At 41.7% G+C, this 12,434-nt stretch overlaps 1 protein-coding gene across 7 annotated transcripts in view; it reads left to right on the top strand.

The window, feature by feature from the left end:
• entpd3 (ectonucleoside triphosphate diphosphohydrolase 3) overlaps positions 1–12,434 on the top strand; it is a 42,317-nt gene that overhangs the window by 16,212 nt on the left and 13,671 nt on the right. For all 7 annotated transcript variants that reach the window (XM_060823002.1, XM_060823013.1, XM_060823004.1 and 4 more), the window contains 5 exons: positions 5,926–6,076; positions 7,281–7,440; positions 9,829–10,056; positions 11,377–11,646; positions 11,747–11,857. In XM_060823002.1, coding sequence (XP_060678985.1) covers positions 5,926–6,076; positions 7,281–7,440; positions 9,829–10,056; positions 11,377–11,646; positions 11,747–11,857 — 920 coding nt within the window. The remainder of the gene's footprint in view (positions 1–5,925; positions 6,077–7,280; positions 7,441–9,828; positions 10,057–11,376; positions 11,647–11,746; positions 11,858–12,434) is intronic.

Genomic DNA, 12,434 nt, shown 5'->3' with positions numbered 1-12,434 from the left:
ATCGCACATTAATTAGCAAGATAATTTCACTAACATCAATTCTAGAATCACATAGTCATTACGGCACAGAGGGAAACTAATTTGGTCCCAATCAGTCCCTTACACCTTCCCTGCACCTCTCAACCTAAATTCTCTACTGGTTGGAGTCATATCTGACATATAGGAATATGGTTGTGGTTGTTGTAGGTCAGTCAAATCAGCTCCAGGACATCTCTGCAGGAGTCCCTCAGGGTAATGTCCTAGGTCCAATCACCTTCAGCTGCTTCATCAATGACCTTCCCTTCCTTGTAAGATTGGAAGTGGGGATGTTCGTCGATGATTGCCCAATGTTCAGCAGCATTCGTGATTCCTCAGATACTGAAGCAGTCCATGTTCAAATGCAACAAGGCCAGAAAAATATCCAGGCTTTGGCTGACAAGTAGCAAGTAACATTCGTGCCACACAAATGTCAGGCAATTACCATCTCCAATAAGAGACTTTTTAACCACCACTCCTTGATTTTCAATGGTGTTATCATCATTGAATCCCCCACTATTAACATCCTTGGGGTTACCATTGACTAGAAACTCAACTATATAATAATATAGTAATAGTACAAGAGCAATCAGATTTTCAGAATACTGCAGTGAGTAACACACTTCCTGACTCCCAAAGCCTTTCCATCATGTACGAGGCACAGGTCAGGGGTATGATCGAATACTCTCCATCTGCCGGGATGCATAACAGCTCCAACAACACCCAAGAAGCTTGACACCATCCAGGACAAAGCAGCCCACTTGTCTGGCACCACATTCACAAACATTCAATCAGTAAACAACCGATGTTCAGTAGCAGCAGTATCTACAAGATGCACTGCAGAAATTCACCAAACATCATCAGACAGCACCTTCCAAACCTATGACCCCTTACATCTAAAAAGACAAAGACAGCACATACATGGGAACGTGTTGCTAGTCAAAGCACAGCAGGCCAGGCAGCATCTCAGGAATAGAGATTATGCTCGAAACGTCGAATTCTCTATTCCTGAGATGCTGCCTGGCCTGCTGTGCTTTGACCAGCAACACATTTGCAGCTGTGATCTCCAGCATCTGCAGACCTCATTTTTTACTCACATACATGGGAACACCACCTCCAAGTTCCCCTCCAAGACACTTGCCACCCTGTCTTGGAAATATATCACTGTTCCTTTAATGTCACTGGGTCATAATCCTGGAATTCCCTCCCTAAGGACATTTTGAGTCTACTTACAGCAAATGGACTACAGCGGTTCAAGAAGGCAGCTCACCTCCACCTTCTCTAGAAGAACTTGCAATGGGCAATAAATCCTGGCCAAGCCATCAATGCCCACATCATATAAATGAATAAAAGAACTCAGTTCCTCTGTTTATAAAGACAGATCCCATTTGCATTGATAATGGCTCTCAATATGTCCTACCTCATCAAGAATCAATGAACATGAGCAAAAATAATCTGTCCCTGCAGACAATTTAGAACTTGAAGCATTTAGTCAACATGATGCCTCCCTGCCCCTTCTGCAAATGTGATAGAATAATGTAGTAAAAAGAAAAAAATGCATTGTTTAAAAGGATACTAGTGGCCGAGAGGTTAAGGCGATGGACTGCTAATCTATTGGTGGGACCTCTATAAACAGGATGGTCTACACCTGAACCTGAGGGGCACCAGTATCCTTGGGGGGAGGTTTGCTAGTGCTCTTTGGGGGGGTTTAAACTAACTCTGCAGGGGCATGGGAACCTGGAGTGTAGCTTTAGGGTGCAGGACCTTGAGTGTAGGGAGGTTAGGAACATGGCATCAATCTCGAAGGAGGGTGCCTGTAAACAGAAAGGTGGCTTGAAATGTGTATACATCAAGGCGAGAAGTATACGAAATAAGGTGGGTGAACTTGCAGCGTGGGTTGGTACCTGGGACTTCGATGTTGTGGCTATTACAAAGACATGGGTAGAACAGGGACAGGAATGGCTGTTGCAGGTTCCAAGGTTTAAATGTTTTAGTAGGGTCAGAGGTGGGGGTAAAAGAGGGAGAGGTGTGGCATTGCTTGTCAAGGATAGTATTACAGCGGTGGAAAGGATGATGGATGAAGACTCGCCATCTGAGGTAGTTTGGGCTGAGGTTAGAACTAGGAAAGGTGAGGTCACCCTGTTAGGAGTTTTCTACAGGCCTCCTAATAGTCCTAGAGATGTAGAAGAAAGGATTGTGAGGATGATTCAGGAGAAGAGTGAAAGTAATAGGGTGGTTGTTATGGGGGACTTTAACTTTCCAGATATTGACTGGGAAAGCTATAGCTTGAGTACGTTAGATGAGTCGGTGTTTGTCCAATGTGTGCAGGAGGGTTTCCTGACACAATATGTAGACAGGCCAACAAGAGGTGAGGCCATACTGGATTTGGTTCTGGGTAACGAACCAGGCCAGGTGTTAGAATTGGAGGTAGGTGAGCACTTTGGGGACAATGACCACAATTCAGTGACTTTTACTCTAGTGATGGAGAGGGATAAGTGTGCACTGCAGGGCAAGAGTTATAGTTGGGGGAAGGGAAATTATGATGCGGTGAGGCATGATTTAGGATGCGCGGCTTGGAAATGTAGGCTTCAAGGGAAGGGCACAATCAATATGTAGAGCTTGTTCAAGGAGCAGCTATTGAGTGTCCTTGATAAGTATGTACCTGTCAGGCAGGGAGGAAAGGGTCGTGTGAGGGAGCCATGGTTTAATAAGGAATTGGAATCCCTTGTTAAAGGGAAGAGGGCGGCCTATGTAAAGATGAGGTGTGAAGGTTCAATTGGGGCGATTGAGAGTTATAAGGTAGCCAGGAAGGATCTAAAGAGAGAGCTAAGAGCAGCAAGAAGAGGACATGAAAAGTCCTTGGTTGGTAGGATTAGGGAAAACACAAAGGTTTTCTATAGGTATGTCAGGAATAAAAGAATGACTAGGGTAGGAATAGGTTCAGTCAAGGATAGTAGTGGGAAGTTGTGCGTGGAGGCTGAAGAGATTGGAGAGACACTGAATGAATACTTTTCGTCAGTATTCACTCAGGAACTGGACTGTTGCCGATGTGAATATTGAGTCACAATTAATTAGAATGGATGGCTTTGAGGTATGTAGGGAAGAGGTGTTGGAAATCCTGGAAAGGGTGAAAATAGATAAGTCTCCTGGGCCTGATGGCATTTATCCTAGGATTCTCTGGGAAGCAAGGGAGGAGATTGCAGAGCCATTGGCCTTGATTTTTATGTCCTTGTTGTCTACAGAAATAGTGCCAGATGACTGGAGGATAGCAAATGTGGTTCCCTTGTTCAAGAAGGGGAGTAGGGATAACCCTAGTAACTGTAGGCTGGTGAGTCTCACTTCTATTGTGGGCAAAGTCTTAGAGAGAATTGTAAGGGATAGGATTTATGAACATCTGGAATAATGTGATCAAGGATAGTCAGCATAGTTTTGTGAAGGGCACGTTGTGCCTCACAAACCTTATTGAATTCTTTGAGAAGGTGACTAAGGAGGTGGACGAGGGTAAAGCAGTGGATGTGGTGTATATGGATTTTAGTAAGGCGTTTGATAAGGTTCCCCATGGTAGGCTACTGCAAAAAATACGGAGGTATGGCATTGAGGGTGCGTTAGAGGTTTGGATTAGGAATTGGCTGGCTGGAAGAAGACAGAGGGTAATAGTTGATGGTAAAGGTTCATCTTGGAGTGCAGTTACTAGCGGTGTTCCACAAGGATCTGTTTTGGGACCATTGCTGTTTCTCATTTTGATAAATGACCTGGAGGAGGGGCTAGAAGGTTGGGTGAGCAAGTTTGTGGATGATACGAAAGTCGGTGGAGTTGTTGACAGTGAGGAAGGATGTGGCAGGTTACAGCGGGATATGGATAAGCTGCAGAGCTGGACAGAAAGGTGGCAAATGGAGTTCAATGTAGGTAAGTGTGAAGTGAATCACTTTGGTAAGAGTAACAAAAAGATGGAGTACTGGGCTAATGGTCGGATACTTGGTAGTGTGGATGAGCAGAGGGATCTTGGTGTCCATATACACAGATCTCTGAAAGTTGCCACCCAGGTAAATAGTGCTGTGAAGAAGGCGTACTGGCTTTTATTGGTAGAGGAATTGAGTTCCGGAGTCCTGAGGTCATGTTGCAGTTGTATAAGACTCTGGTGCAGCCGCATCTGGAGTATTGTGTGCAGTTTTGGTCGCCATACTATAGGAAGGATGTGGAGGCACTGGAATGGGTGCGGAGGAGGTTACCAGGATGTTGCCTGGTATGGTAGGAAGATCGTATGAGGAAAGGCTGAGGCACTTGGGGCTGTTTTCATTGGAGAAAAGAAGGTTTAGGGGTGACTTGATAGAGGTGTACAAGATGATTAGGGGTTTAGATAGGGTTGACAATGAGAACCTTTTTCCACGTATGGAGTCAGCTATTACGTGGGGGCATAGCTTTAAATTAAGGGGTGGTAGGTATAGGACAGATGTTAGGGGTAGATTCTTTACTCAGCGAGTCGTGAGTTCATGGAATGCCCTGCCAGTAGCAGTGGTGGACTTTCCCTCTTTATGGGCATTTAAACGGGTATTGGATAGGCATATGGAGGATAGTGGGCTAGTGTAGGTTAGGTGGGCTTGGGTCGGCGCAACACCGAGGGCCGAAGGGCCTGTACTGCGCTGTATTTTTCTATGTTCTATGATACTGATCAACCTCTGGATTGTTCAATACTGAGATGTTTTTTAACTTATTCATGTGTTGAGGGTGTCACTGTCCAGGCCAACATTTATTGCCCACCTCTAATTGCCCACAGGATAGTTAAAAGTCAACATTGCTGTTGGTCTGGAGTCACACGTCAGCCAGACCAGAAAACGATGGCAGTTTCTTTCGTTAAAGGACATTAGAGAACCAGTTGGGGTTTTGCAATAATCAACAATGGATTCATGATCATCATAAGACTCATAAGTCTAGAATTTTATTGAATTCAAATTCCACTATCTGCCGTAGCAGAATTCAAACCCAGGTCCCCAGAACATTACCCATGCCTATACATTAACAATCCAGCAATATATTCCCAGGCCAACACCTCCCCATGTAAAGTGCACTTGTAAAGACTCATTGGTGGAAAAACAGCTGCTTCTTTTGGTTCATACTCTCACCTCTAAGCAAAATATTATGGGTTCAATTCTAACTTCAAAGACTTGGCCACAAAGTCCAGGCTGACAGGATGTTGTGCTGTCAGAAATGTCAACTTTCCAATGAAATGTTAAGTCAGATCCCCATCTACCCTCTCAGGTATTCGTAAATGATCCCTCTATTTTGATTCGATTTATTTGATTGTCACATGTATTTGGTTACAAAATACAGTGAGAAGTGTTGTATAGGGTCGCCACTCTCTGGCGGCATTTTTAAACACAGAATAATAAACCAAAACATAGAATATTAAAGGCAGAAAAATGAAGAAATAAAGAAAAAGTGTTCATCTTTGTAGGCCTTCTGGTTAAGTGCTCCACCATGGGTCAATGGCCTGGTGGCTAGGCACAAGTACTACTTTGAAGATTAACATGGGATTTCTCCTAGTGCCCTGGCCAATATTTATCCCAATGTTTATACTAATTTCCTTGCACTGTCAATCCTTTTGTCACCTTTCCCGCCTTCCACCCTATCAAATACCTTCCTTTCTTAACTTGCTTCCCATTTCACTTTGTGCTTATTTTAAACCTCTTGAATCTCTCAACTCATTCCAGTTCTGATTAAAGGTCACAAGCCTGAAACATTAACCCTGTTTCTCTCTCCACAGATGCTGCCTGATCTGCTGAGTATTTCCAGCATTTCCTACAGGAGGAAATGTGATTATGTTTTGAAAGTTGTTCATTGGCCGTGCAAAGGCAATTTCTGTCCTGATCATTTTTTTTAAAAAACTGACCCAATTTATGTGATTCTCCACAGGACCTGATATTTCTAGCTATGACAAGGAACCTGTACAAGCAGCTCTCTCAATGGAATGGTGCCTCAACAGGACAATAGAAAAAATCCCAGCAGAAAGGCATAATTCTACACCAGTCTACTTTGGTGCTACTGCTGGAATGCGACTACTCCAGTAAGATTATAAGGTTATTTATTAATTTATTTAAATAATGTCACATTCCAGAGGACTGGTCACCCATAGTAATCAAAACAAACATACTGTTGAAAGAGAAAAGATTTGCAAGGCTATGAGAAGAAGCCAAGGGCATGACACTTGTCAAGCTTCTTTTGCCGAGAACCAGCACAGATGTAGTGGGCCAAATGGCCTCGTTCTGTGCTGTAACTACAGTACTCTATTTGATCTATACCAGATGTTTCATAACACAAAACAATGTTCCTGGAACCTCAGAAATGGACAGACATTTCTGGAAGATTAGGTGGGAAGTAGGATTGGATACTCTTTCAAAGAGAAGCCATTGGGTTGAACAATGATATCCTCAGAGACATCCTTGGCCCAACTCTGGCTCTTTACCAAAAATGAGAGGCTGGGAACCTAGCTTTCTCTGAAGAAATTGGATCATTTTGAAGAGATTCTAAGAAGGTTCCTAGTCCTGCTTTGGAGAATGGCTGTAATGGTGTGCTTATTACTGGACAAATAAGCCTGAGAAGAGTTCAAATTCAAAGCACAAGTACTATGGAATTTTTAGCTGTGTTTCCGGTCTTTGCCATCCCCCTCACCACTTGTTGGAGATTAATAACATTTATTTGGCAACCCTTGATCTTAAAATTTTCTGCCTGTTTTTTAAATCCTTCTGTGGGTTCATCCTTTTCCTGGAATCATAGAATCTTATTAGCATGGAAATATGCCATTCAGCCCATTGAATCCATGCTGACTCTCCAAAGAGAGCATCCCCACCACCTGCATTTCCCATGACTAATCCATCAAGACTGATATCACCCCAAGCTGGAACCAAACCCAGTTCCCTGGTGTTGTGAGGCTGCAGTATCTACCTCTGAGCCACCATGCCATCCCCATTCTTGCAATCTCTCTATCTGGAACACTGTCTGAAAAAAAAACAGAAGCAATTGTAACTTTTGGATAAGTTTGGGGAATTGGATAAATACTACAAAGGAGAAATTTGAAGGGCTTGAGGAAAGAGCTAATGAAGGAAGAACTATTTGGACAGATCATCCATGAAGCCAGAATGGACACAAATGGTTTTTCTATGCACTCCATGAGTCTACTAAATAGTTGAGGTAAAAACAACCTTCATACCTGATAAAGAAATGTGCAACTCACTAATTCTGTCTCTAATTCTTCCAACTGGCGGAACTAGGCTGGAGGACCAAAGAGCTGCAGCCATGATCCTCACAGAGATTGAAAATTTCCTCCGTTCTTCACCATTTGATTTCAAAGGTGCCCATATTCTCTCAGGGAAGGAGGAAGGCGTTTACGGGTGGATCACAGCAAATTATTTACTGGACAATTTGCAGCAGGTTTGTCAAACTTACATTCTCGAAGCTCAGCATGCTTTGGGTGAATCGTTTCACCATGTTTGCTGCTTTGCTCTCCTTCTGTCCTGTAGACTCTGACAGCCACCAGCAAACTGAAGCACAGCTACCCATTACTACCTGCAGGTATAACAAGTAATTAGGAACGCAAATTAAACGTTCTCCTTTATTGCTAAAGGGATTGAGTTTAAAGGCAGGGAGATTATGTTGCAGCTGCATAGGGTACTGGTGAGGCCACTCCTGAAGTACTGCATACAATTTTGGTCTCCTTACTTAAGAAAGGATGTACTGGCACTCACACAACAGCAGGTTATAGTCCAACAATTTCATTTGGAAGTACTAGCTTTCAGAGCAATGATCCTTCATCAGGTAACCAGTGGGGCAGGATCAGAAGACACTGAATTTATAGCAAAAGATCACAGTGTCATGTAATTAAAATGATATATTGAACAAACCTAGATTGCTGTTGAGTCATTCATCTTTTAGAATGGTTTGGTTCATTAATATGTCAATCCCAGAACTTCTTTTCAGTCACTTTCTAAAGATAATTTACCGTTTTATAAAAAAAGGTAACATTTTAGTTGTATTAAAGGTGTGATGTTAGAGTCTGTCTGTATCCCAAGCTTGAGTCAGGCTGGTTCTATTTCCAAAGTAGGAATTTATAAACTGTTATATGTATCGACTGCCTGCAGGTTACGTGCTTTTTTAGCAAAAATAGAATGTATCTTTAATTGCAATTCTGCAAATGCAAATTTGCAAGTAAGCCTGAAAGCTCCGAAAGCTAGTACTTCCAAATAAACCTGCTGGACTATAACCTGGTGTTGTGTGATTTTTAACTTTGTCCATCCCAGTCCAAGACCAGCACCTCCACATCATTGCGTGAGAAGAGGTGCAGAGGAGATTCAGTGGGTTGATTCTGGAGTTGAGGGGATTGGCTTATGAGGAGAAACTGAGTAGACTGGGATTTTATTCATTGCAATTTTGAAGAATGAAGAGGGATCTTATAGAAACATATAAAATTATGAAGAGAATAGATAAAATAGACATAGAGAGGATGTTTCCACTGGCAGGTGAAACTAGGACAAAAGGGCATAGCCTCAAAATTAGGAGGACCAGACTTAGGACTGAATCAAGAAGGAAGTTCTTCACCCAGAGGGTTGTGAATCTGTGGAATTCCCTGTCCAGCGAAGTAGTTGATGCTACTTCAGTAAATGTTTTTAAAGCTAAGATAGATTCTTTTTTGAACAATAAAGGAATTTATGAGTTACGGTGAGAGTGTGGGTGAGTGGAGCTGAGGCCATGAAAAGATCAGCCATGATCTTATCGAATGGTGGAGCAGGCTCGAAGGGCCCGATGGCCTACTCCTGCTCCTAGTTCTTATGTACCTTTCTCAGAACTCATTCCAAATGGTCTGAGACAAGGCATTCCATTGGACAAGAGCCTGCATTTCTATAGCAACTTTCACCACCTCCTTATCTGCCAGATCCTTTCACAGACAATGCAGCCCTTCTAAGATGTGATCACTATTGTAAAGTAAGAAGAGTATCACTCAATCTGATCACAGAAAAGTCTCACAAGAAGTATTACGTTAATGACCAGATAAGCTGTTTTAATGATGATGGTTGAGGAATAAATATTGATTTGGATACAAAGGAGAATTGACTTGCTCATCATCAAATGGTACCATTGGATTTTTTACATGTATTAGAGAGGGCAAGCAGGACCTCTGCTTAACATCTGATCATTGAAGATAGCACCTAGAACATTGTAACCATCTTTCAGTACCCTACAGTGTGGATCAAGTCCTGGGTCCCTGGTGTTGTGTGGCAGCAGTGCTAACCACTGAGTCATTGTGCCACTCTGCACAGGGAGAGTCAGCCTGGGACGTGTACTCCTGAATGGGACTTGAACCAATAGCCTTCTGACCCAGAGATACCCACACACTACAGATTGATGAGAACAATTTGCAAGTGAGCTTTGCCATCTCTATCTCTACAAACTCTTCCATTCCTCCAATATCTGTGTGTTGTCTCCAATTCTGGCCTCTTGAGCATCCATGATTTCTATCTCTTCAACAGTAGTGGCTGCGGCTTCAGTAGTTCAGGTCCAAACCTCTGCAATTCGTCCCCCAATATCTGTGTGTCTGTCTCTTCCATCTTTCAGAAGCACCTTAAGTCCTACCTCTTGAATCAACCTTTTTATCATTTACTCTAAGATCTGTTTAGATGGCTCAGTGTTCACGTTTATTTGATAATGCCCCTGTGAAGACCCATGAGGCATTTTACTGCATGGAAGGGTTATGTAGAAGTAAGTTGTTCTGTTTGTCAACGCTCATCTCAGCACCTTAATTGTTTAATACACATCCTTTGCCAGAGACGTACTTGGATACACCTGGAAAGAAACTTTACCGTGAAGACCACAGGAACTCTTGATCTGGGTGGAGCTTCTACTGAAATAGCTTTTGTCCCCAAGCAGCACCCACATATGAGTGAAACCGTAATAATCACGTTGTACAGTTACAACTACACTGTCTACACTCAAAGCCTGGCATGCTATGGAAGGGATGAAGCCGAGAAAATGTACAGGGCAAAAATCCTCCAGGTAAGCTGGGTGGCTCAAAATTGCTTTTTGTGCTAAGAGTCCATGAATGAAGAAAGGAGGAAACTCTATAGCACCTTCTATGGCCTCAGGACATCCAAATGTTTCTTGCGAATGAAATAAAGACAGAAAAGGTCAGGCAGCATCTCTCATGACAGCAACAGAGGTAATGTTTCAGATCTATGACCTTTCATCAGTTCTGAGGAAACCCCCTGAAACATAAACTATATTTTTGCTGCATATGGATAGATAAATTATTTTTGTAGTGTATTTACACTTGAGGGACAAAATATATGAGGTGGTGGAAAATTAAGTCTAGCATATTTATAAATTTCCTAAATATTCCTAAGTGAGTGAAACCTAGTCCAGTGGGTACAGCTTCATATAGACTGAATTCAGAGTGAAATGTGATCATGAAATAGCTGAATTTATGTATTAAATACAAACAGAACTGCATAATGTGGACTGTGGCTCAGGGCATTTGTCTATACAAGTTCCCAATCTAGAGACACTTGGGCAGCACCGAGGGAGAGCTGCACCATCAGATTTGCTGTCTTTTGGATGAGAGGTTAAACTAATGCTCCTCTTGAGTAACCATAAAGCAATCCCATGGCTCTATTTTCAAAAGAGCAGGGGAGTTCATCCCAATGTTCTGGCTGATATTATCCCTCAACATGCATCACCATAGTTAATAACACATTGCTATATGTGGAAACCTGAACGCAAATTGTTTGAATCATTTCCCACATCACAACCAAGACTACTCTGCAATGGTTTTCACTGACTGTAAAGCACTTTTGGTCATCTTGAGATCATGGAATTTAAGAAATACAAATAGGCCATTAAGGTCCTTGAGACTGTCCCACTGTTCAATTACATTTAAATTCACTTTCCTGCTCCAAGTTCCATAACCTTGAATTCCTTCCATATTGTTATGACAACAGTATCCAAAATCTTGTTGATCTTTATTTTTACCAAGAGTACTGTCAGCCCTCTGAGCATCTGCAGCCTGCTGAGATAAAGAATTCCAACAACTATATAAATGAAAAACAATTCTCCTCATCTCGATCCTCAATGGCCAACCTCTTACCTTATCTTCTATATCCCATAATTCTAGACTCTCAAACACCTTTCAGTATCTACACTCTAAAACTTTTATGTTTCCACAGATTATCTAAATTCCAGGACTATTAAATCTGTCAAAGCTCTGTAAATGCATGTCTTTTCTTTGTGCTAGTTTTATTTTAGCAATTTTATCCATCTATTTATTTACCTATTCTATATAACCATATTTGCATACATCTGTCTGTTTTACTAATTCAGAACGCAAAGAAAAAATCAAGCATTGAAGATCCTTGCCTTCCCTCAAACTATACTCTGACTCTCCAACTGAAGTATATATTTGATGGTTTATGCACTGCAGCTGATGTACCACCGAACTATGACCCTGACACCAATGCTACATTTAGAGGAACTGGAAATCCTGTTCTATGTCAGCAAAAGTTGTTGTCAATATTTAGTTTTGAATATATCAATGTTGGAGGTAATTGGACACAAAAAAAACTTCAGCCAAACATCCATGGAGATTTTGTGGTACGTTACTAAATGTTTGGAATATTTTATTTGCATTCCCGTCTTGTTTGGTCTTGAGCTTGACTTGTGACACATGTTCATCTCTATCCAAACCATATAGGCCTTTTCTGGTTTCTATTACTCAATGGAAGCCTTGAACTTAACCGGTTCCTTTCCCATAGAAACTTTCAACTCGACAGTTCAGGAATTCTGTTCGAACAACTGGGATCAGGTAAGTGGTGGAATTTCTGTCATATTGTATTCACTGCAGACAATTGGAGATGGTAGGGTCAGCTTTTTTGCTCGAAACTAATAGATGGTAATATTTTTAATGCCTATATGGGAAATAATTAGCATGCAGCAAACAAGCTAAGGGAATGTCATTCATTTCATTCAGAATGCATCTTGAGCTTAAAAATCTAAACTTACTCACAGACATATTACATATTAGTACAGGCACAGCTCATTTCATGCTGCTTACAGTCACGATGTATCCTATGAAACCTACAGGCATGACATGTCGTGTATTACTTAGAGACATGACCCTTTAATACTCATGATTTGCTACATATATTAACATTCATGTTACATGCTACTTATAGGTGTGGTGTATTACACATCCATCTGCATATATGTCCTATTGCACACTACGTAGATCACATATTACCACCGAACTATGACCCTGACACCAATGCTACATTTAGAGGAACTGGAAATCCTGTTCTATGTCAGCAAAAGTTGTTGTCAATATTTAGTTTTGAATATATCAATGTTGGAGGTAATTGGACACAAAAAAAACTTCAGCCAAA

Source organism: Hemiscyllium ocellatum, chromosome 4 (genome assembly GCF_020745735.1).
Source record: "Hemiscyllium ocellatum isolate sHemOce1 chromosome 4, sHemOce1.pat.X.cur, whole genome shotgun sequence".
Classification (NCBI taxonomy): domain Eukaryota; kingdom Metazoa; phylum Chordata; class Chondrichthyes; order Orectolobiformes; family Hemiscylliidae; genus Hemiscyllium; species Hemiscyllium ocellatum.
Note: the sequence above shows the minus strand (reverse complement) of the source record. Positions and strands in the feature narration are given on the sequence as shown.